The sequence below is a fragment of the Ipomoea triloba genome, chromosome 3 (genome assembly GCF_003576645.1).
Source record: "Ipomoea triloba cultivar NCNSP0323 chromosome 3, ASM357664v1".
Lineage (NCBI taxonomy): Eukaryota > Viridiplantae > Streptophyta > Magnoliopsida > Solanales > Convolvulaceae > Ipomoea > Ipomoea triloba.
In genome coordinates, this window is record NC_044918.1 from 4685342 (window position 1) to 4709393 (window position 24052).

At 36.8% G+C, this 24052-nt stretch overlaps 5 protein-coding genes and 1 non-coding gene across 11 annotated transcripts in view; 4 read left to right on the plus strand and 2 right to left on the minus strand.

Moving 5' to 3' along the window:
• The window catches only part of LOC116012074 (mitochondrial zinc maintenance protein 1, mitochondrial), a 1462-nt gene extending 1057 nt beyond the window's left edge, over positions 1-405 (plus strand). Inside the window, exon 2 of the mRNA XM_031251542.1 lies at positions 93-405. Coding sequence (XP_031107402.1) covers positions 93-169 — 77 coding nt within the window. The 3' untranslated portion in view covers positions 170-405. The remainder of the gene's footprint in view (positions 1-92) is intronic.
• A 1395-nt stretch (positions 406-1800) lies between these two features.
• LOC116012794 lies at positions 1801-4970 on the plus strand. Its single transcript, XM_031252457.1, has 7 exons — positions 1801-1972; positions 2104-2236; positions 3246-3349; positions 3442-3613; positions 3790-3930; positions 4013-4101; positions 4205-4970. The coding sequence occupies exons 1-7, from the start codon at positions 1881-1883 to the stop codon at positions 4791-4793; spliced, it is 1320 nt and encodes a 439-aa protein (XP_031108317.1). The 5' UTR covers positions 1801-1880; the 3' UTR covers positions 4794-4970.
• A 417-nt stretch (positions 4971-5387) lies between these two features.
• On the minus strand, positions 5388-10226 carry LOC116012795 (protein S-acyltransferase 10-like). Of its 5 annotated transcripts, none has more exons than XM_031252459.1 (11): positions 9846-10226; positions 9626-9755; positions 8902-8976; positions 8717-8788; positions 8318-8455; positions 8157-8190; positions 7663-7772; positions 7379-7465; positions 6976-7059; positions 6159-6224; positions 5388-6046 (listed from the first exon to the last, which is right to left on the minus strand). In XM_031252459.1, exons 2-11 carry the CDS (start codon positions 9703-9705, stop codon positions 5869-5871), a joined length of 924 nt encoding a protein of 307 aa, XP_031108319.1. In that variant the 5' UTR covers positions 9706-9755; positions 9846-10226; the 3' UTR covers positions 5388-5868. The 5 variants fall into 5 exon arrangements, 3 of the variants coding, with proteins under 3 accessions (XP_031108319.1, XP_031108318.1, XP_031108320.1); XM_031252458.1 differs by having other exon boundaries at positions 9626-9740; positions 9846-10224; XR_004097222.1 differs by lacking the exon at positions 5388-6046 and having other exon boundaries at positions 6174-6224; positions 6783-7059; positions 9626-9740.
• A 4011-nt stretch (positions 10227-14237) lies between these two features.
• On the plus strand, positions 14238-18583 carry LOC116011838 (cation/H(+) antiporter 1-like). Of its 2 annotated transcripts, none has more exons than XM_031251255.1 (4): positions 14238-14852; positions 15362-16360; positions 16795-17711; positions 17850-18583. In XM_031251255.1, the coding sequence occupies exons 1-4, from the start codon at positions 14700-14702 to the stop codon at positions 18127-18129; spliced, it is 2349 nt and encodes a 782-aa protein (XP_031107115.1). In that variant the 5' UTR covers positions 14238-14699; the 3' UTR covers positions 18130-18583. The 2 variants fall into 2 exon arrangements, with proteins under 2 accessions (XP_031107115.1, XP_031107116.1); XM_031251256.1 differs by having other exon boundaries at positions 14745-14856.
• Positions 18584-19537: 954 nt separating this feature from the next.
• On the minus strand, positions 19538-20663 carry LOC116012416 (ganglioside-induced differentiation-associated protein 2-like). Its single transcript, XM_031251948.1, has 3 exons — positions 20478-20663; positions 20122-20386; positions 19538-19967 (listed from the first exon to the last, which is right to left on the minus strand). Exons 1-3 carry the CDS (start codon positions 20590-20592, stop codon positions 19748-19750), a joined length of 600 nt encoding a protein of 199 aa, XP_031107808.1. The 5' UTR covers positions 20593-20663; the 3' UTR covers positions 19538-19747.
• Positions 20664-23445: 2782 nt separating this feature from the next.
• Positions 23446-23599, plus strand: LOC116014536. Its single transcript, XR_004097407.1, has one exon. It is a non-coding gene; the product is annotated as a U4 spliceosomal RNA (small nuclear RNA).
• Positions 23600-24052: the final 453 nt, after the last annotated feature.

The window sequence follows — 24052 nt, forward strand, 5'->3', positions numbered from 1 at the left end:
GACCCCCCCCCCCCCAACCTGTTTGTTAAATTGTCACAGTGGAATTTTTCTTATCCAATTCAATATTTGGTTTTTTGCTGATTGCGTTGCAGCGGTGAAGCCGGAAAAGGTGCACGCAGGGGCGACATTTGAAATTCCTTCAGAAGAGATTCTTAAAAAAGCTGGTTGATGATGAGCAGAGCAGTTGAGGATCTTCCTTCTCCACTGCAAATACACTCTGCAATGTACTACTAATAGCAGGAAGAAGAGTCTTCTTTCCTCTGAAAAGAACAAATTTTGATGATTTAATATGCTTGTTTCATCACTGACATGATTTATTTCAGTTGATGTTTTCGTTTGTTCCTTCCAAGGAAAGAACCCCTTTTTGAGTTTCTTGAATTCCAATGATTTTTGCTTGGTGTTTCTCTTCTTGATAGATCAAGAACATGATGATGATGGCATTACCATATGACCGAAGACCAAATTACTGATGCCCAATATTCTGCATTTCTGCAAATCTTGCTTCATTTCTCATATGATTATGCATAATTACTTACTTACCCAACATAAACACAAAACAAATGTAACGAGTTTGATTTTAAATTAGTGTTTTTTTGTTGCTTTTATGTGTATGGAGAGAGTATAATTCTACAAAATATAGAACAAACTTCTTCTCTTTCTTTTTTTGAAAAAAAAAATTCTGTAGAACAAACTTATGTTCTCATTCAACTCTGTATTTCTAAAACTTTATACATAGACGGTGGATTCAAATCTTAGCTACGAAAATCGCATCGAGACTGATGATTGATATAGTCATAGGGAAAGGAAGAGAATCTGCCACATCGAGAAGAAAAGTTTTTAATGGAGAGAGATAGTAATAAAAGTGGTTAAAGTAAAATTCTTTCGCCATTCACACTTCGTTTCAACAGGATAATAGAGAGGTAAATTATGATAACTTAACAACTCATTATGTGAGAAAATCATCGTTTCAACAGGATAATAGAGAGGTAAATTATGATAACTTAACAACTCATTATGTGATAAAATCATTACTTGATTATGACTGTCAAAACTCAATCTTGTATCTTTATTCGTGGGTTTCATTAGGATGAATACATATTAAAAATAACTAATTGCTTGAAAATAATATTTTTACAAAAATTGATTAAATATTTAAATTTGATTGATCAAATACTATCTAATGTGTATGTTAGAGTTAAAATATCTGGATAAACTCATTACTCAATGTTATCAACCCTCATGTAATTTACGCCCAAGGAAGGGAGCAGCGCACAAGAAGATTGTGGGAGCATATATACTTGTGAAATTTCACATTCCATTGTCTTGGTAACCCGGCGTTTCATTTCTTGTGAGTCTGATTTCTGATAGACACTAGACAATCTTCCCATTTAATAGCCAATTAAATCTTGAGATTTATCACTTTGTTTTGTCGAGTCAGAGTCTTGAGATCAGAAATTTAACTTTTATTGTGTGCAGCAGTATATATAATCCTGTCTCCATAAATTATTTTTATTTATTATTTTTCTATCTAATTTACACAATTAACTCGATTGAAATATATATATATATATACCGGAGTATAATTATTTATTACTCCGTATAAAGGATTAAGCACGCCCAGGAAAGTTGCTTTAATTTAACGGATCTTTTTTCCTCAATAATGTCGGCCAAAGCCCATATTTGCTAACTGGCAAAAAATCAGGTCGGTGGGTTCGCGCTCTGCTTAGTGGACCGTCGGATAACCGCCACGTCAGAAATCCTCATTTTTCTATTTATTGACGATTTGGCATCCAAAGTCGACCGTTATACTTAAGCCCCACCTTCTCTTCTCTTCTCTTCTCTTCTTCTCACTCTCCATAAACAGACCAAAACCCGCAGCCATGGCCGTCGCAAGCACAGCCAACGCCCGCTGGAAGAAAGCCATGAAGATCGGACTCTCCCTCTTCCGCCGCGGCTTCAACTCCTCCAAATGGTTATTTCTTCACAGCATTTTTCTTTATTTCACAGTTCTCGATGAAACCATAAAGTTCCTTTCTCTCTCTTCTTTTTATTTTTAAAATTTTTATTAATAGTTTTGATGTGTGTGTGAATTGAAAATTTTAGCAAGACGATGGCGAAGATGACGGTGGCAAGGATAAAGCTGCTGAGGAACAAGAGGGAAGTGGTGGTGAGGCAGATGAGGAGAGACATTGCCATGCTTCTCGAGACCGGTCAGGATGCTACTGCTCGGATTAGGGTACTTTTCTCTTCCAATATTCCCAATTTTTTAACTTTGTTTATTTGGTTCGATCTGACACTGTGCGTCTTTGATCTTGATTTTTTTCACTTTCCAACTTATATTTCTTAGAAATGTTTTTCTTATTCCATCTAGCTTCGTAGTTAGTGATAGTAGAATTTAGGGGTGCTGTTCTAAAAATGGTCAGTTTTCATAGCCTAATTTTGTTTCTTAGAAATTAGAATTGCTTAAGAAACCTTTATGGAATTGTGGATCATCTTGAATTTAACCTGAAGTGTTTGATGGTTGATAAAATTGAACTCCTTGAAGCAAAAATTTTGGAGTGAATGTCTTCTCTTTATGACAGAACATGGTTTCCATGACAGGAAGTTCATGTTAAAGTGGATATTCGAACAACATTGCTCTTACATTTTCTATGCAATAATTTTTCTAAAATCAATCCTTTTTAAGTTAAATTTTAGCATAAGATTCATATAATTCTAAGAACAATCTTGTCCATGGTCAAAACTCAAAAATTGCATTTTTTGTTGTTCTTTTTAAAATATTTTGTTGGATACTTAACATCCAGGTTATGCCTGCCCTCAAAATTTGTTTTTTTTTTTGCTTTGGAGTACCAAGTTTTAAGTTGCTATTTTCATGCTTTAACTAGAAGTGTGGTCTTGTCATCCCTCAGTTGCTGTATATAATATTGAGGGGTGTGCAGTTGCACCTGCAGCCTGCAGGGCAACCACATGTTTTCTAGAAGATTTTAAGTTCTTTGGTGGTATATGCTCTCCCATATTTGGAGTAGAATCCCTAGGTGCTTTTTGTCTATGGATTGTAATGTTCTAGATTTATGTCCAATGAGTGCACAATGTATTTTTGAGTAGAAAACAAGTTCTTGGTTAGATATTGGGAATTTTTTTGTGACTACATATTTCATCTAAGTCTCAAATTTTCTGGATACAATTCCAACTTGTGTGAGCCTTTTCCAAATACATAGTTATAATGGTTTTTCATGGTCGTGTAGGTTGAACATGTAATAAGAGAACAGAATGTTTTGGCAGCAAATGAATTCATTGAGCTCTTCTGTGAACTTATCGTGGCAAGGCTTCCTATTATTGCAAAGCAAAGGTGCTTCAAATTATTCAAGTCTGTGAAACAGTAATAGGAAGTTTTAAAAAATGTGGCTGACAATTATCTTTTCTGTGCTCTGCCCATTCCAGGGAATGTCCTGCAGATCTGAAAGAGGGAATATCAAGTTTGATATTTGCAGGTCCTCGGTGCTCGGAGATTCCTGAACTTCTGGAAATTCGAGATGTCTTTGAGAAAAAGTATGGAAAGGATTTTGTTTCTGCAGCTACAGATCTACGACCAAATGCTGGTGTGAACCGCATGGTAAATATGTTTTCTTTTTTCCATCCGAGGATTATGCCACATTCAACAAATATTGAATAGAACTTTTAAATCAATCTTTGATATTTACATTTCAACACATCAAAAGCTAGCAAACCTATCATGAAGAAGTGATAATATGGAGTTAATTATTGAGAACTGGCTGCTTCTTTCTGCAGCTCATTGAAAAGCTCTCTGTAAAGACCCCAAGTGGTGAAGTCAAACTAAAAATCATGAAGGAAATCGCCAAGGAATACCAGGTAGAATGGGATACAACAGAGTCTGAGGTTGAGCTTCTCAAGGCACCGGAAGAGCGTATAGTATGTATCTCTCTCTCTCTCTCAGTTGCTAGTTACATTTCTGTGCTTATCCCCCATTAAGCTGTTGCCTCTCCTTGATCAGGAAGGACCAAACACTTTTGTAAGTGCCACTAGCTTACCTGTGAAGCCAGTTTCAAGGCAGTCTATTGACCCTAACAACCCGTCAACCACGTAAGCCATAGACCTTTGACATACTTTTATAAACATCAGTTTCCAGTATATACTCGAGGGGATTACAAACCCGTTATTTTTTTTTTCCCTGTTGAAAAAACAGAATCACAAATTATGGAGAAACTGGCAACAAAAATTTTGAAGACCCAGCATCTGCAGCTAAAGCTGCAGCCGAGGCTGCCCAGCAAGCAATTGCTGCTGCAGAAGCAGCTGCATACCTAGCCAACAAAAATGTAAGAGCATCTTCTGGTTCCTATGGTCATGTGAATGATGAGCAATATGACATTCAGAGGATGAATAGAAGGAACTCTGGAGACTCTCAGCATTCTGCTGGTAGAGTGATGCCAATAGACGACATTCATGCACAAAAGATTCTTCGTAGGCATAGCTACAATGCAAATTCTGATGTCAAGTACGACGAATCAGATTGCGATGAAGAAATTGAGATGGAAAGTCCTACAAATGCTGGTAGATACCCGCCCAGCCAACCTACTGATCATGATTCTAAACAAATCTATAGGAGGCACAGTTACAATACCGCCCCCTCTCAGCATTCAGGAGTCAATTTTGAGGAATCCTACTATGCCCCACCCCCAGAGCGCCCTGCACCACAAGTACCTCGTGTTCATCCCAAATTACCAGACTACGACGAACTCACTTCCCGATTTGAAGCGCTCAAGTACCAAAAATGAAACTGAATGTCACAAGTAATACATGTTCATCCCGAATTGCCAGACTATGACACACCTGCTGCCTGTTTTGCACCTCTGATGGTTCTGAAAAGTATATGTATTTCCTGCCCTGTTATTCGACCCCTTTTCACTGATGTAATAATACTATTTGTTCTATTCAATATAAAGTATTCTTCACTGGTGGGGTCTGCATTTCCTCCCAGCCTATAATATATAGGATAAACAGAGAACAGAAGTAATCAAAGTACTCAAGAGTTAAATTAAACATTATTCTTTGCAAGAATATATAATCAAAGAATGAAGAAGTTTTTCTTATGTGACAATTTTAAACCTCTCTTTCAGAGATAGCTAAACTGAAGGGTGTGAAGGGAACACACAAAATGCGAGTTTACCCTCCCATACAGAGAGTGAATTTACTGCAAAGTGCAAACATCTTCTTTTCTTTTTTATTTTTTATTTTTTTCTTTTTTTTAAATTTCAGTTCCAAATCCATTTGCTTGCTCCATTGGAGGACCTGGATCAGACATCATAATAGTAAAGGGCCAAATCATGAAGAAACACATAATCTTTCACATTTATAAAGATACCCAAACATTTTAAATTCAACTCTCCTAAAGACCAAAAATGATCTACAGACCATTTTTGGGAATCTCATATTACCTCTGAGGATCTCACATTCCTAAAAACCGAATGGGAGCATACATGATACAATATTTCTTTTAGTAATATGGGATTCTCAACCATATAACTTGAACCGAACAACACCTTATAGTTTATTCAGCAAGGGGAATCCAAGTATGGAATATTAAAATGTCCAGTGTTCACCCATAGACCCTTACATAGCTATTAATGCATACATCACAATTTCCTTCCTCAAACTATCAATGGTCAAATAGCCAGACTGCCAACAGTCCCAACACCAACTATTACTAACTCAATCTGGCCAATAGTCAGTTGAATTCTTGCCCTGTCTTAACAAATGCAAATAAACGCCCTTCAAATGTTTCAACTTGAAAGGGAAAGATGCAGATCCTTCAGAGGGGACAACAAAACTAGAACAGGGAGGAACAAGTTATTAACAGCAACACCGGCAATTCTTGACATCTGAGCATGTATAAGGTCTTGCCATATCATCAATTTCCAGATGTGTCGGAATACGTTCCACCCTGCATATATTGCTTCGATCACAACATGTGTAGTACAGATTTCGACAAGCTCCTTTACTAAAAGGAAACACTCTTTCAGGAACCCCCCTGCACATACATTGCAAGTTTAAAAGAATTATTGATGAGCATTACTCTTTTACATTTGGCTATGAATAGTATGCAAGTATGCAACCAATACAGGATTCAAATTAGAATGAACCTTAAATATGGGATCCTTCTCCGTCTAACAAGCTCATAAGTAGTCTGGTTTGTCAAAATAAGGTAGCTGTTTCAAGACAAAAATCAGATATAATATAAGTTTAGAAACAGGCTGGGAAATAGTGGAAACCCACATTAATGAGAAAGATGGCTGCCCAAAAACTATAGGGAGAGAAATGGACAGCATATTTTTAAAAAATGTGAAAAGATAGTGCTAGTTTGATGTCAACATCAAAGTGACTATTAAAAGGACACTTCTTCCACTAATTTTTTCTTTGACAACTTCTGTCCACTAAAATGATGATCTCAAGAGTCTTTGAAACTCTTTTTTGCTATCAAAACACAAGCATCAGATTCATGTTCACGCTCCGCTCCCCATTATTTTGTACATTACCTTCATCTTCACAATGAAACATGCTTAACTTTCCTCAAAGTGGACTAACATATGCTTCCTAAAACTATTTTTCCATCAATATGGAATGGTATTCCAGCAGAAATAGAGACCGGAATTGATGTTACTCTAAGGTGCACCATCCTCCTTTTACTTGATACAACGCTAAAAGTAAAAAACTGTAAGGCCACATCACCTTCTTTCCTGTTGTACAGGAAAACAATATTCTTTTACCTGGAGATAATTATTAGCACCCCTCTCTCACAATTCCTATTTGCCCACCCAAATGGAAAGTTAATTCCCAGAATACAAGCCTAAAACCTGAATAGTTTAGCAAGTCAATAAACTGAGTACCAAATAATATGATGATGCGATGCAAGACATTACAATGGCCAAATAGCACTTTAGAGGAGTATAAAATAGGTACCTGTGAAAAAGTAGTAGGAGAAACAAAAAGATGAAGAAAAATGATAGCATAGCTAGAAACAGAATCACAATTGCGTAAACCCACCTGAAAAAGAAAGAAAAACCATAACATTATGTTTAGGTTCATTTGACAAGATTTATTATACACTCTTATTCCTTAAGTGGATCCTCACATTTTCTTGCATTTTATCTCATCAAACAAACATTTAGCATAAAATTGTAGAAATATTACACATCCAAGTTGGCATACCTGATGGTTTTATGCCAAGATGTTTTTATATTACAAGGCCAAACATTGAATTTTCAACCTCTCCAGCTCTCCTCCCCCAAACAGCACAGGGAATACAAGGAATGCACAGAACAATATCAGGATAAAATTGCAACTTGGAGTGGAAGACACATACCATGCCTTTGATATACTAGACTTAAGGAATTGAATGTATAAGATGCCAGTCCAAAAGCTCAAAGCTGTTTCCTCACAAATGTACCACCTGGTGTGATCAACTAAACATGTTAGCATAAGAGATAATGAGATGTAAAAGAGTACGAACAATACACACACACATGAGTACATAATGTCAACTTTTTAAAATCAGAAACAAAGAATTACATAAGAGAAGAAAGAGGAATGAAATATGTATGCATACAACTGACCATCACTACATTAAATACAAGAATGTAGGCTCACCAAAATTGGCAATGGTTACCCTGCCCTATACATGTCCCAAGCCACACACAATGATGGTCGAACTCAAGAACACATTTGTCACAATCATGACAGTGTTTAGTTCGTGGAGGCTGCAGAAAAATTTCCATGCAAGAAAAACATCAAGAACATGAAGGTATTGCCAAAAGGTTTATCAGTTATGTACATTTATACAAATATTAGTTTATTACAGTTACTCCTGACCAAACACTACATTTGGAAGGCAAAACATAGTAATATGTATTCTCCAGCTGCAATTCAAAATGCCCTTACAATCCATATATTGCTTTCTCTTTTACAATGCACGTGAGCATTTAAAGTGAAAATGGAAATATAATTCCAGAATGTAAATCTTTAAATTCATATTTCATTATCCATTTTCCAAACAATCAAGAATCATTAAAAATCATCATAATAATGTATTCCATAAGATAACAGCTTCAAATACAAAGGAAAACAAATACAGGAGATTTTACCTGCAGAGATTGACAGTAAGTGCAAGTCCAAGTTCTGGAAAACACAGAAGAAATGTTACAATATAGGTCCATAGGTTCCCTCTGAATGTAGGGGCTACGAGTAGTAGCAGAAGTGCAGAACATTGAGAATAGGTAGTTATTAAATCATAGAAATCACCCACCTAGTAGATGCTCCATAGGGATACAAATTCATCACTAGCTTTGCCCAAGGTGTTGCACTAGGCCCTAAAAGATTTCCTTCCACCTCGCTCCGATCAATTGTAATAACTGCACTGCCATTTTTGCTTGAAGCAGGTTGTCTTTGCTTGATCATTTAACAAGAACATGAGCAGGAGAATGACGACAGTTAGATTATTCAATAACATCAAGATCAACAGAAGAATGACAACTAATTGATTATCTGACAGTGCGGAGAGGAAGTATTCCCATCTTTACTGCTTAATATAGTTACATAAGATAACAGAATTTTCTTCATATATTTTTTATTAAGGAATTCCCCAATACTTTTATTTCATTTTCTTTTGCATACATCTTAGTATCCAGAAAGAAATTGATCTTACTTTGAGGCCACTGATGTACTATTATGCAAGGCAGCTGCATCATTGACAGCCCTCGTTACGTCATGAACATACCTAGATTTTCAACAAAAGAAAAGATTTAGCCCCTGAATCACAATCTTATGGGCCACTTAGACAAGGAGTAAAGAGCAATTATTGGCAATGTGGATCTTAACCCCAAAAATTACCCTGGAGGTGAAGCCGAAGTGATAAAATATTGAACCAGTGTGACAATGAACAACAAGTAGTATATTGCAAAATACCTGTGAGAAAGAAAAATAGGATGGTCATATTTCAATTTTATGGACAGAAATTAAAAGATAGTCTTAAAAAGTTAGTCATGAATCATGATCCAAAAAATATAGGCTGCTTAATGTGCTAGCATTAATTTATGAATTTCTCCCGAACAAAACGAAAATGCATTATATATCAGAGGTAGCTAGTTCTACAGCATATTTGGAGTAATTGTTCTGTATATGTACATGAGACCCTGGTGGATGCATGAACCTAGGACAAAATTGGTTAAAATAAGAACCATTTAGAACAAGAAGAAATACAGAAGAAGAGTAATGACCAGTGAAATCAAATAGTGACCCCTCCCAGCATACTGGCATTAATAATTCAGCAGTTCAAACGTATGCATTCACATTCTCTCACATTATCCATTGCCAGTTAGAATAGTTAAACCAACTAAGGGGTTAACAAACAGCCAATCAGCACCTTAAGAATCACATTTTTCATTAGAAACTTCACATCCTATTCTGTGCTCTATAACATGTGCAATTCAATCAATTATTCAATTTAACACTCGGCCATCACTTACATCTATGACTGTATCATTCTGCTACCAAGCACAATTAAACTCAAATTAAACAAGCATACTCGTAAGAACGTAAAAGACATGGGCATTACCAAGGCACTTGTCTGGCTTTCTCAATTAACTCTGCGTCTAAAGCAAATAGAACGCCGGCGAATACCACGTGCAGCATCATCAACACTATTCTCAAGCACACCGTGGTTCTCCGAACTAAAATGTTTCAAACTTCAATTTCAAATAATCTAATAAACACGCATCCACACGCGTAGACGGATACACAATATAGGATGGCGAGGAGCGAAGAAGTATAGTTACCTGGATCAGATAAGCAGGGCATGAAGCGCAAACAGCGGTCGGAGAGGCGACGCCATATGTCGCGGAGGAGGTTGCCGCAGTATGCTCCCATTGTTGTCGTTCGTCCAGTGACTCAGCGCAGTCGGCGATTCTCAGTAGCTCATTGCGGTTTTCGATTTGGAGGCAGCTAGAGGAGAGAGAGTTGAAGAGTTAGCTACAGAGAGAACAATGGAAGGGAAATGAGCATTCAATTGGGGATTGATTCTTTGTACGGGTCTGCGCTCCAGATCCGGGGGGAGAAGGAGAACCAAACTAGAGTCTGAGTCAACTCGCCCATGCTGCGCGTGTTCACCAGGTCTGGATGGATAATTGGATGTGAACGTAGATAACCGATGTCCCTCTTTTTTAGGGATGCCATTTTATCTCTTATTCGGCCACCCATAACTACTTACCTTACTAGGCCACCCACCCCGTCACCACTCTCAATCCGTTTAATCCCCTACAACCAAAATACAGTTAAACCTGTTACGCAGGATTTTATTTTTATTTTTACAATTTATTTATGGGAAAATTGTAATTTATGCCCCAACATAATATGTCAATTATCAATGTCACCCCTGAATTATTAGTGGTGTAAATATTGTTCCTCAATTTTTAAAAACGGTACATATATTGCCCCTCCCGTGGTGTAAATATTGCCCCCGGTAGGTACGGGAGGGGCAATATATGTACCGTTTTTAAAAATTGAGAGGCAATATTTACACCACTAATAATTTAATGGGTGACATTGATAATTAGCATATTATGGAAAGACATAAATTACAATTTTTTCTTTATTTATTATTTTCGTATGGTCTACATAATAGAGAGTAACAAATTTATATAATGAACATTCTTCAGTAATAGTTGTAGATTTCTATTGTCACCAATATATATATACTATTTGTATAATTGAATTGATCAAAGATTTTAATTTTATACTCAAGAGGGATTTAGTCATTTAAATATAAAATTAAAAGTTCAAATTTATATGTTTATAATAATGGTTTTTTTTTTAATTTACATAAAATTTGACTTCTAACAATCTTAGTTTTCATACATCAACTCAGAAACACATTAGTAATGCATGAAAAGAAAGATTGAAAGAAACCTAAAAATCGGAAAGGCAAGAAACGAGTCCCCAGCCCTGGATTATGTGAAACGAGTCCAAAAATCGGAAAGGCAATAAAATCAAGACGCATAAATAACCTTTCTGGGTATCTGGCAGTCCCTCTCTCTCTGAGATCTTTCTCAATATGTAGAAACAAATGAACAAGCCCGATTAGATCCTCCTCCTCTCTCTGAGATCTTTCTCAATATGTAGAAACCCTCCTCCTCGTCCTCCTCTCTCTGAGATCTTTCTCAATTTGTATAATAATGGTTTTGGTTTCTAGGATTGGGGTTCAATAGAGGTCCAACTTAGTATACATCAACATGTTTATTTACTACGTCTCAAATGGTTAGAGGAATATTTATCTCAACATACACATATGAATAAGACAAAATAAAGGGCACCACCAAGTTAACTTAGTCATGTTATTGGTTTAGTAATCAGAATGTTACAAGTTCAAATTCTTTTATTTAAACCGATAAACTATGGACAAAACAAGAAATAAACAAAAATTTTAATTTGAATCAATCAACTTATAGATTTTTATTGTCACAAAAAACTAAAACAACAAAACGAGAAAGAAACAAAATTTTAAATTATTATTTAAATAATCATAGTTCAATTAGTGGTAAAGTATGCGAGGCAAAGCGTTGCCATGGAAGAAATAAGTTTAAAACTAAGTTATTTTGGTAACAAATCCTTATTCCCAATCTAATTTACATTATCAAGATTAAAAGTAAATGAAATATTTATTGAAATTAATGAATATATTCAACAAATGTCTTCTAACTATCATAGTAAAGTTTTGTATAATATGATTATTTTTTACGGAGTACTGTAATATTTAACAGATAGTTACATTGAATTTCGATTAATTTAAAGTAAATGTTGTAAACATTATTAGGATAGTTATACAAATACATTTCTACAAATTAAAATTAAACTTTGAACATACTATTGACTTGATAACCACAAGGGGTTACAAGTTTGACTCCCAGTGTGAGTGGCCTATTGGCCTTATTGATTTGAGTCGGTTAGTTATGGGCATCCTAGATTTAACTCTGCCACCTAAGGTTACAATGCGAGTTTATCAAGTACACACTTTCGGATAGTGGTTACTAGTTTCCCTAGTCATTCTAAAATTAAACATGGAAAATGTTTAAGAACAAGTTAATTTCATAATGGCATTAATTAAATTACATAAACTCACATATTCCTCGTCTCATTTGATGTGTATGGTTCAATTAACCATGATTGACTCTACGTTATATACAATTTAAATATTTATAATATTATAAAAAAACACTGAAGAAATATTTTTCACTTTTTATCTCACGACTATAACGACACATCCACAGTTAGTCATCGAATTTGACTTTTGGTCACATTTAATTTGGTCCTTTTAATAAAATTTATTATTAAGAAGAAAAAGTAAAATGCATCATATTTATAGTTCAAATCATAATCATGTATTTATACACAAAAATCTAAAGATGTTCAAGTCAATATGGTTTTTAGTTAAAAATATGATGAATTGTAGTCTTTTTCTACCAAAATAATTGGTTGAAATGACTAAAGGTGGCAACTGCATACTCCAAAAATTGAAGTCATGCATTGAGTGTGGTATGTGCTTCAAGGTGTTTCTTATAGTTATGACTTATTCAGGATATCTCGTGGCCTAACCAAAAAAAATAATAATAATAAAGTCATGCATTAAGGGTCTGTTTGAAAACATGTAAAATATTGTTTTTAAATGATTTTCAAAAAATGACTAATTTTTGAAAATATTTTAATTTTATAGTCTTTGAATGAAAGTCATAAAACTATATTTTTCTATTTGGCTAAAAGTTAAGAAATTACATTTGATAGGATTATAGGGCAACCCTACTTGCCATACAGGGCTCACAAGTGCACTTATCAATCTCAACATAGCTCACAAGTGCACTTCTCGGCCTCATGAGGATCTATATGTGCACTTTTCAGTCAACTTAGTGTATTTCTCAACCCGAGTAATGTATGTCTAGTTATTGATCAATAGACCTCCTGATCGCCTGATTAGTAGACCTCTGGTCGCCTTATGAGTGAATTATTCAACCAACATTGTCAATGACCACACAAATGTCACCAAGCATATTGTCACATGGTCAAACCTCTAAGAGCAATTGGCAAGCATAAATTTATCGTCGAATCTCCACATGACACATGAAGGGGATGTCGAACAACCGACATGTGTCCCCTCTCAACCTCCCGTCTATAAAAAGGGCATTTATTGCTTTTGGTAAGGAGACTATTTCTCCCAACCTACCATGCTCCAACCGGAGCCTCCCGACCTCGATTGGTCAAACCCTTAGATGACTTCCCGATCGCGTTACTCATCTTTAGTTTCACCAATCGTATCATTCCCTCTTATATCTAATTTATATTTCAATAAGACAAAGTATTGTAGATCATAACATGTACTATTTAATCTTATTAGTGGATTTCAGTTTGGCCTAACCTAAATTGGCTTGTGATTTTTCTTTCCAGTTTTTCATGTAAAATATCTTGTATCGTTACTTCTTGTGAACAACCCATCCCCACTAAATAAGCCTACCTGAACTATTTACATTATCAACATTTTTCTTGTTTGGTTCATTTTCCTGAAAATGAATATATTATTTGTTATTAAAAAAACAAATAATAATAATAATAATAATAATAATAAGTAGTGGTGGTAGAGGTGGAGGTTGTTGTGGTTGTGGTGGAGGTAGTGGTGAGGTGGTGGCGGCGGTGGAGTAGTGGTGGTATGGTGATGGTGGTGGTAGTGGTGGTGGTGGTGGTGGAGGTTGTTGTGGTAATGGTGTGGTGGTGGCGGTGATTGTGGAGTGGTGGTGATGGTAATAATAATAATTTGGAAAGTAGCTTGAAGAAAGAGATGAGAAAATAAAATAAAAAAATTTAAAAAATGTCTTCCGGCTAAAAATCTATGAAGACATTTTTAGCATACTGAACAATTTTTCATTGATCGAATGCATATATTTTTTTGACTTTATTTTAATTTTTTTTTTTTTTGAAAAGGAAAAAAAATCCGAAAAAATTCGAAAAATGACTTACAAAAATTATTTTTCTAAGTTTTCAAATGGGTCTAAATGTTTAAATATAACAAAATGTATACTTGGGGACTAAATGTAAAAATACTTCAATAATCGATGATCAAAAGTATAAATAATTCCTAAATGAGAATGGGAGGAATATATTAAGAATTTGAATGGTGGGCATAGATTTGAAGCAAGAACACAAATTTGGACGTTAACATGAGACCATGATTTTTGTGTGCGTTGAGTAATTGGTGCAGGGAAGAAATTTGGACATGAACACAGACCATTTAGCGAAAATAAAGATGGTTGGCTAAGATAATCCGCAGAAAGCGCGGTGTTCCATTTCCACCCATCACAACAGCAGGCAAAACACCAAAACCTGGATTCACAACCTCTTCTGCTTCTCTTTCGCTTCGCCCATAATCCAATGACTGCAACACAGCGAGACAGAGGAAGGGAATTTCACACCAAAGCCTCAAGGAAGAAGAGGAGAGGAAAAGCTAGCATTTTCTGCTTTCTTTACTTCTTCCTCCTCCTCTCCGTTTCGTCCTTCCACGATTCCTTGTACTTTGTTGAGAATATTTTTGTTTCTTCTTCGTTTTAGGGAATAGAAATAAAGAAAGAAAGAAAATAAAAATTGTAGATAAAATGGCTGATCCAGAGGATCCAGAATGCGGCGAAGAATTGTTCAACCCCGTGCTCGCAATGGGGATGCAGTATTCCTGCATTCTCGTTCTCTCTCACTTTCTTCAGATTCTGCTCAAGCCCCTTGGCCAGGCTGCACCCATTGTTCAAATTCTCGTAAGTACGTCATCTGAAAACCAAATCGTTCGCCCAATTTCAGATGTTCTTGTTTAGGTTAGGTTAGGTTAATCGCCCGCCATGTTTCTTTATCTATGAATGTTTGGTTTCCCATTTGTAAGTAGATCCTCTATTTGTTCGAGATAAATTAGGCATTTTGGTCACTGTCATTTTCGCCATGTTCTATCAATTTAAGGATAAAATCCAGGGCAATCCCAGCCACTTTGGTTGTACGGTTGGCTTGGTAACCATAAGGTTCCAGGTTTGACTCTCCTTCAAAGTGGCCAATTGACTTTCTTCGTTTGAGCTGGTCAGCTGTGGAAAACCTAGGTTATGACCTGGTCCTTTGCCGACTAGGGTCACCGGGTTACATCCGGGAGTGGCTGCCGATTTCCTTGTCACCAAAAAAAAATAGAGGATAAAATCCACAGTGAATGGAGACATTAGGCTTTAGAGTACATCGTATTGTGGTTTGCCACTGCTAATGTTGTGTTTTCTTTGTGACATAGGCGGGATTCATGTTAGGTCCCTCGGGATTGTCACTCATCCCTGAAGTAAAATCATACTTCCTTCGGAATTTTGTTGCGGATTACTATGAATTCATGGCGGTCCTGTTTAGGATTATCATCATGTTTCTGATTGGTCTTGAGATGGACTTTCCTTACTTCTTGCGCAAACTACGTCAAGTGGGGATCATAGCGTGTGGTTCGAGCTTAATGTGTACTTTCTTTGCGGCTGCTATTACTTCATTTGTGTATCAAGAGACAACATCCCATGGTTCTGCATTCATGATGGGCTTAATGATCACTATAATCTTAGCCAGCACTGCCTCTCCGGTTGTGATTCGTTTGGCTGCAGACTTGAAGTTTGCAACATCTGATATTGGGCGGATGGCCATATCTTCAGCTTTGATTAATGATGCATATGGGGTGGTATTGTTGTTTGCGATTTCAAAAACAAGGCAGCACTATTCATACGCGACTTGGGTTTTCCTTGGTTTCCTTTATCTCTTCACAGTGGGCCTAGTTGTGGTGGTGAACAAGTACGTGGCAAATTGGATGAACAGGCGGAACAGGAATCAAAAATACCTTAAGAATGCTGAAATGTTTGGTCTTCTGGCAATTCTCTATATTGTTGCAATGTCTCTAGAGCTGATGGGTTTCAGCAGCTTGATATTTTCCTTCCTCATTGGATCGATGTTTCCACGAGGAGGCAAAGCAGCTCGGACATTGTTGATCAAACTTACTTACCCGGTTCACAACTTCATCCTCCCAATTTACTTTGGCTACTTAGGATTTAAGGCGAATGTAGCTTACATTGACAGCATTCGCAACTTTTGTGTCGTCTTTTTCATTATGCTGTTGAGTTTCGGAGGTAAAATTGTGGGCACTCTGGCTGCTTGCTATCACCTAAAGATTCCGTACTATGAAGGAGTGCTCATGGCTTTCCTAATGAACCTAAAAGGCCATGTTGATTTGCTAGCATTAACAATTGGCTCAACAAATAAAGTAAGTATATATAACCCATCTCTGCAATGAGTTTAGCAGGAGAAATGGTGCATTCGCATATAGCTGATACCTGATAGAGTGATAGGGCATCCTTTTTAGTACGGGGTATTATCTTTTTATTACTGAAGGAAATTTTCTGAATAAATTGATTTAACCTGTCCAATTACTGAAAAATAATGATATTGCTTTCTTTAATTAGTTATGAAGTACTCATGCCCAAAAGAGCGAGTGAAAGATTCCTTGTTCGTGTCTTCACTTGCATTTCTAACATTTATTTCCCTCTCGGGGGAAGGATCACAGAAAAGTAATCTTATTTATACTTGATGCAAGTATGCTAACTTAGTTTCTAAAGTGTTATTATGTATTTATTACTTTGTCTTGTCTGTTCTTCCTTTGCAATCTGGATGTGAGTAAAAATGTACTCAAATATGCAGATTATATTGAGTGATACATTCTACGGCCTGATGGTATCAGCGGTAGTGATAAATTCGTTGGTATGGGGACCCATTATAGCTTTCATGGTGAGAAGAGAGCATGACATTATTGGCTACCGACAAATATACTTTGAAACTCAAGCCCCAGAGTGTGAACTGCGATTGCTCGCTTGTGTACATGGTCCTCGACCTGTGGCAACCATGGTAGGGCTTATTGCAGCATCGAGAGGGCCCGAAAGTGTTCCCTTGACACCCTACTTAATGCATCTGGTTGAGCTCCCCGGAAAAAGCAATACCACTCTGATGTATAACCAGAAAGAAGAAGATGAAGTGAGCGATGACGATGATTATGGTGGTAACGAAGTGGTGGAGATCAACGATGCAGTGGATATATTCACTGCTGAAACAGGGGTGATGGTTCATCAGATGAAAGCTGTATCGCCCCTTTCAAGCATGTATAAAGACGTGTGTGACCATGCCGAGGATATAAGAGCATCTGTTATTCTGCTTCCTTTCCACAAGCACCAGAGGATTGACGGGAAACTCGAAACTAGCAAAGATGGTATAAGGACCACGAATCAAAAAGTACTTCGCTTTGCCCCTTGTGCAGTTGCCATTCTGGTGGATCGGGGACTTACAGCTGGGTCATTAAACATCACCAACACTGACTCGTTGCAGCACATTGCAACACTATTTTTTGGCGGGCCAGATGATCGTGAGGCACTGGGCTTCAGCAAAAGACTAGGCATGCATAATCACATAAACCTTACGGTTATTAGGTTCCTTTCAGCTTCTGCCAAGGAACAAAATGTCGGTGTTGATATTGCTCACAAGGAGGAAAACGTTTTAATGGCAATATCTGATCGTGAGACAGAAACCGAGGCAGATAATGAAGTGTTGTCAGAATTCTATCATAGGTAATCAATCACCTTGCATTATCTCCCTTGACTTGAATACTACTGTGAAATTAGACTAAGCCATTATTTCGTATTAGTATTTGTTGTTATCGCTCGGGTGTGACAGGCACTTAACAATATATATTTGATAAATGTTAGGTACGTGACATCAGGTCAAGTAGGATATGTAGAGAAGCATGTAGAGAATGGTTCAGAAACAGCATCTGCCTTGAGGGACATGGCCGATATGTATTCATTGATCGTAGTAGGAAAGGAAGGGCGAGGCTATTCACCCCTAATAACCGGAATCAGCGACTGGGAAGAATGCCCCGAGCTTGGAAAAGTAGGGGACTTTTTGGCCTCTGCAGAATTTGATTTCTGTGGCTCAGTTCTGGTCATGCAGCAGCATAGGCCTACAAAACACGAAGACGACGACTAGTGAGTGAACGAGGCAAGCCCCCGGGGGTTGTGGCAGTTCAACTTTTATGCTTTCGCATCATTGCTCTCACTGAACTGATCTGCAAACAAAGACAACGCTGTGTTACGCAGCATCGATGACCCGGGAAACCAAGTTAATGCAGTTCATATTGGAATCAAAGTGTCTGGGAGGGAGTTGGCATCTTCTTCATGGCTCTTTTCTGCAGCTCAAGATGGAAATTAAGAGGTGGTATGTTGTACAATATTAGCGTGCGTGTAAAATCTACGTTAAGGTTTAGATTGTGCTAACGTTGTGTAATGATCTCATGTTAATGTTAATTTTAAGGTGTGTATTATACATGAGGAAAAAGTTTTTGCCCTTCAACTCTATTTTATTAGGGAGGATTATATTGAAGGGCCTCTGTATAAAGAGAATAGATTTTGGTAGAAATTGAATCAATTCATTTGCAGAATTATGTACTTGTCAATTTTATTATTCTTTTTCACTTATGTAACTTTTGAGTTTTGATATTGGGCATGTGCTTTATTTCAATTAAAAAAGAATAGTTAAATAAGTCCTTGAAATCAAGTAAGACTTTAAACTTTTAAAAGTTGTAATTAAATTCGTAAACACGTTACTTTTGGTGACAAACATTGGTGACTATTTGACGATTGCATTTAGAGAAGGTGACCAAGTTGGTCTCCTTCTCCCACGAAGGAGAAGGGGAAGGCGACTAATTTGGTCTGCCTTCTCCAAACGCGACCGGTGAAGGTCGTTAGTGTTTGTTGCCTGAAATTGGTAAAATCCTAGTGATGATCTGTAATTACAGTCTTGGTCAACCTAACATGTTTATTGGGCCTTTTTAAATATAGTTCAGGACCTTTGACCCTTTTCCTCAACTAAAATGTTAAATTGATAGTGAAATCACACATTTATTTTTATATTTTACATGCTAAACGTCTTCTCCTAATTCCTCCTATAATTACATCAATCTCAATTGTTTTGCTTCATTCATCTTCTGCCGTGGACTGTGGACTGGACCACTCAATCCACTTACATTTCAGTTTTGGAAAAGCACATTTACTTCTATTTTATTAGTCAAGGTAAAATATATATTATTTTATTAGTAAAAAAAGAAACCCAAAAGAATAGATACACGTAACTCTAAAGTATCCAATACTTAATTTTAGGTAATCAGAAACAAATCATATTTGGTGCACAATGATATATACTCTTACCGAAATTTTAACCGAATTCAGTACTCGTCCAAAAGTGTTAATATACATGATAAGCGACACTCTCCTATATGCAATGCATGCCTAAATTGCTTCCCCAAATAGGGCTTATCCACATCCACCAATTTTTAAATATCTCATAGAATTTTGAAGACTGAAGAATTATTTAAAAATTAGAAAAAAAAATCACGATGTCTAAAATTTTTCTTGAAATTTAGCGCATAAATTTCAATTACTCGAGAAATTCATTAAAGCCAGAGGCCGTCCATGTGGCGAGAAGAAATTACAACAATATTTCGCATTGTATATATACAAAATGAAAAGAAAATGAGACATCTAATACGGCAGAAACCCTTCGCCTTCGGCCTTCTACTACGACGTCGTAGTTGAGAATAGAAGCGAGACTATGAGATGCATCTCATTGAATGCATTGGATCGGGGGAATCCAGCGCGGGTGCACCGTACACCCTCGTGTGATCGGTCTCGAAACCGTAGTCCATCATCGGACGGTACTCCAGATCCGCATCGTGATCGTGAACATACTCCGGGATCTCAACCGCATTCCTCCTCACATGATCCCACAGATACGCCAATCTAGTTACGTACCTCAGCTTGCCGTATAATCTGCACAGTTCAAATTCAAATCAAAATTGATTTTCTGTAATCAGATGTCGTTAGGTCAAATTTATTTGTAACGGATTGCTAAAATGCGCCAGATTCAAGGTTGATGAGGAATTATTGCTAAAATGCGCCAGAATCGAGGTTGATGAAGAATTACCCTCCGGTGAACATGATCCGGCCCACGGTGGCTAGGTAGAGCCTAGATTGAAGGCCGGGATGGACAAAATACACGGCCTCGAGATTCTGCCGAACGGCGGCCGGAATGGAGTCGTAAAGTGAGCGCAGAGCCGAAATTCCGAGGAAATTCTCGTTCTTCTCTACGCCGGTGTGGAAGTACAGCACCGCGAACGGCCGGTTCTCGAGGTCCGGGAAAATCTTCTCCCGAAGGAACTTATTCACGACCTCAACGCTCACAATCCTCGCTGATCGACCACACAAAACGCCAAAAATCAATAAAGAAGCAGTTGAATTAAAATTAAAAAAAAAAGAAAAAAAAAAAGAGTGAGTTGATACCAGGGAAAAACTTTCCGAAGATTTGGAGGATTTTACGGCCACTCTTATCTTTGCCTTTGATCTTGAAAACCTGGAGATTCTGAAGGAGTTGCTCTTGATCTGCTTCCGGAATCATGATTAGAATTATGGACGCAAATAGAAACTGAACAGCTAACGAGAACAAGTTTATCTGTGGGGAGTGTGATAAAGAGAGTCGGTATTTATTGGAGGCACGGGAGGTAACGGAGAAGAAGAGGCGGTCACTGCGTCGCGCGGAGGATTGCAGGGAGTGGGGCCCAGGAGAATATTCGGAAGAATCTTCCCTTTAGGACTGTAATTCCGTGAAGTGGCGCATAGGGATCCGTTTCTGATCTCTTGATCTATTGCTTCCTGTGGGGTCCACGCGTCATCCCGGGTGATTTGGATAACCCGTTTTAACCCTAATTAATTAAATAATTAATTCACACCATATATAATATATTATGCCTATTTGACCACTTTATCCTATCTTTTTTGGTCAAAAGTTTCAATAATTTATTTTAATTTTAATTTAACTTAATCATTTTGTTGAAATTATCATTTATACCATTTTTTATATTACTTGCCTAGACAAATGAGTTAATGTTGTAAATAAATATATGTGAATATTACAACAAAAAAAAAAAAATTATATGATGATACGGAGTTGATATTGATAAATACACTAGGGTATATGGATAAGTATAAGTAGATGGGTTTGATTAGTATAATTGTATGGATCTGCTTGTTGGTTTAAGTGGTTGAGCTCGGGAAAGGTGGCTATAGGTTGGAGAGTCCCGAGTTAACTGTGGTTAGGTGAGAATGCCAAAGAGGTCCCCCCCCCCCCCTCCCTCAGGTAATAAATACGCTATTTATAGGTAGTGAAAAGGGACACATACCAAAATCTCGGCATCCCTGACATGTGTTGCGCATGCAGTCGGTTGGTTCAAAGGCAGTGGAGTGACTCCCATGCGTCGTGATATTCCTAATTGGCCACTAAGCTGCGCAGCTGAGTCAAGACCAAGGATTTGGGTTTAATTCTCTAAGTGGACCTGATTGGGTCAATCGTCTCGACCTCATAGGGTCGGTGTCAATCTTAAGGTGGGGTGAAGGGTCATGTTGACTAGTCATTTGCTCGGCCTCCATATTTAGGTTCGGTCGGTCAAGGTCATGAATGGTTCTCCACGGTGAGTAAGTGGGTACCGAGCAAGTATGGGGGACGTATACTTGGGGAGTATTCTCCATCAGGAATAATACATATTATTATGTCTATTGCTTTCTTGAGATGTGAACAATACAACAATTCACGCGGAGATACGTCTCGATTTACAACAAATATCATCATGGATGCTCTACATCCTCAAATAATAGTTAATGTTTGTTTCCCTTTATCCAAACCCACGATCAAAAGAAGGCATGAAGCAGTACTACATGCAGCACATGCAGCTATTAATCGGCTCAAAGCCCGTATAAGGAGCTCAATTCTAAAGAAGTCAATGCTCTGATCCAAGCCGTTTTCTACATTTCACCGTCAAAATTTGATTTTTCTTTTTGAGTTTCGGGTTCATGCCTCTGGGATGCTGCAAATGAAAACTAAAACTACTTCACCGCAACCGATAGCAAAAGGCGGTGGAAGTGCCAGCGAGGGGGAGAATGGGAGATGAGATCTGGTGGAACACTAGTCCATATTGTAGTGCTACATCCTCCTACAATGAAATATTAGAATACTGTTTAACACATTCTCCAGTATGTTACAAAAGATTTTGACATTTATGTGGAAAACCAATATATGATTTTGATGGGCTATTTGAGTACTAGCTATTTTATTTGATCCTCATGATACAAGTCTCAAACTAGTTATGTTATGTTTGATTTGATCCTCATGATACAAGTCTCAAACTAGTTATGTTATGTTTGAACCTATGTCATATGGGAATGTGATAACAACACAAGCACTAACCACCTAAGCCACTCAAGATATCTCGTATTAAAAGGTAGGATGCTCTATTTACTCGTATGAAGATCGTTGACATCTATGCAGTGAGGGGACACATGTATGACCAAGAATAAAGGTAAGCTAGAGTTGTACATTTGTCGAGCATCTAGAGTGATCTCTACACTATAAACACTATAATTCTATAAATAGGCACCCTTATTTCCTATTAAGACATCACCCCTTAGACCATTACAACACTCATGGCTTAGTGGCTTATGATCCTAACATTCAACTCATAAACCATGTTCGATAACAACAACATTATTATTTCTAGTCCACTATTTGGGCTATAGCTTGTATTATCGTATTGATACTACTTGTAACCAAAATTTTGAATTTTAATATATATAATTCAATTTTCTGTGCTACTTATTAATGCAACAAAGAAGGTTTATTTCTTTTTCTTAATTATCCTCGATTACTTCTTTTCCTAAATGACAATTCACCAAATTTATGTTAAGCTTAGAATATAAGAAACCATATTTACCAAAAAAAAAAAAAGAATATAAGAAACCATCAATAATATATATTATAATAATTAATACTTATTATCAATTCAATAAATTAATAGGATTAACTACCATTTATATATTTTTAAAAGAATTAAAAATCTCTCACATAAAATTATTGGTGGTAGGAACTAGGAATTAACCTCATAAACTTATATCATGAGATTTTAAACAGTATCAACTTGACTTATTTTTTAAAACCAACTTGACTTACTTATGAACAACAACTTTCCAATGTTTAATTTGAATACAGGAAGAGGAAGCGTTATTGTATTTGCTTGTTATTGGCAATTTAAACCCAATTGTCTAATTACTTTTGGAATCATATAAAGTTTGTCCAACTTTTGTTGAGAAATGAGAGACCCAGCAAAGTTTTCAAATGTCCCAGTGTCCCACATCGGAAAAGAACTGAAACCTCGAAGAGAGCGAGTGCATATAAAATTCAAAGCTGGCAAGCAACAAAACCATCTTTGCGCTTGGGGCAATGACGCAGCTAGTGAGGTTCTAACCGAGGCGCGTCTATTGCTGGTTGAAAACTATTTCCAAACCCCCTCTATGGCCTTTGCTCTGCTTGGGCCGTAGAGAATTTTTGCAAGGGCTCTCCTTCGCGGAGTAAAGCCCTACAAATCTTGAGTTTAAATATTCTCTTCTGCATGAGGTTCCTAAGACGCTGTGCGATGTTTTTTGTAACATTAAATACGTTGAGCTTTCATTTGAATATAAGAACAAAAAATACTATGTGTTTGAAGTTATTTTTAATTTAAATTTATAGTAAGTAGGACAAATAAAATTTGAGAGAGTACTTCAATTTTTATCTTTATTTTACGTCCTCACTCAAAATTTTTATGTTAATATTTTCCTTGAAAGATAACTTATCATCTTTTATCTTATATTAATTAGGCTAAAGACCTTGTGGTCAAAGTATTCAAAAAAAAAAATCTTATACGGAGTATTAATTAGAGTAATTCTACATGGATTTCCAAATTATACTCCCATTTTCTTGGCATGCTTTGATGGCTTAATTTAGTAAGGAATCATGAAGTTTATCCATCCTGTTTTTCTTCCTCCAATAA

What these genes read in the sequence shown, in the direction of transcription:
- LOC116012794 (XM_031252457.1), top strand. Translation starts at nt 1,881, where the DNA reads ATGGCCGTCGCAAGCACAGCCAACGCCCGCTGGAAGAAAGCCATGAAG. An exon ending in ATGCTGGTGTGAACCGCATG is followed by an intron (nt 3,614 to 3,789) that starts GTAAATATGTTT and finishes TTCTTTCTGCAG; the next exon opens with CTCATTGAAAAGCTCTCTGT. An exon ending in AGGCACCGGAAGAGCGTATA is followed by an intron (nt 3,931 to 4,012) that starts GTATGTATCTCT and finishes CTCCTTGATCAG; the next exon opens with GAAGGACCAAACACTTTTGT.
- LOC116012795 (XM_031252458.1), bottom strand. Translation starts at nt 9,936, where the DNA reads ATGGGAGCATACTGCGGCAACCTCCTCCGCGACATATGGCGTCGCCTC. An exon ending in GCCCTGCTTATCTGATCCAG is followed by an intron (nt 9,741 to 9,845) that starts GTAACTATACTT and finishes GAAACATTTTAG; the next exon opens with TTCGGAGAACCACGGTGTGC. An exon ending in AAAGCCAGACAAGTGCCTTG is followed by an intron (nt 8,977 to 9,625) that starts GTAATGCCCATG and finishes TCTTTCTCACAG; the next exon opens with GTATTTTGCAATATACTACT.
- LOC116011838 (XM_031251255.1), top strand. Translation starts at nt 14,700, where the DNA reads ATGGCTGATCCAGAGGATCCAGAATGCGGCGAAGAATTGTTCAACCCC. An exon ending in CACCCATTGTTCAAATTCTC is followed by an intron (nt 14,853 to 15,361) that starts GTAAGTACGTCA and finishes TTTGTGACATAG; the next exon opens with GCGGGATTCATGTTAGGTCC. An exon ending in CAATTGGCTCAACAAATAAA is followed by an intron (nt 16,361 to 16,794) that starts GTAAGTATATAT and finishes TCAAATATGCAG; the next exon opens with ATTATATTGAGTGATACATT.
- LOC116012416 (XM_031251948.1), bottom strand. Translation starts at nt 20,592, where the DNA reads ATGATTCCGGAAGCAGATCAAGAGCAACTCCTTCAGAATCTCCAGGTT. An exon ending in CTTCGGAAAGTTTTTCCCTG is followed by an intron (nt 20,387 to 20,477) that starts GTATCAACTCAC and finishes GTGGTCGATCAG; the next exon opens with CGAGGATTGTGAGCGTTGAG. An exon ending in CGGATCATGTTCACCGGAGG is followed by an intron (nt 19,968 to 20,121) that starts GTAATTCTTCAT and finishes TGAACTGTGCAG; the next exon opens with ATTATACGGCAAGCTGAGGT.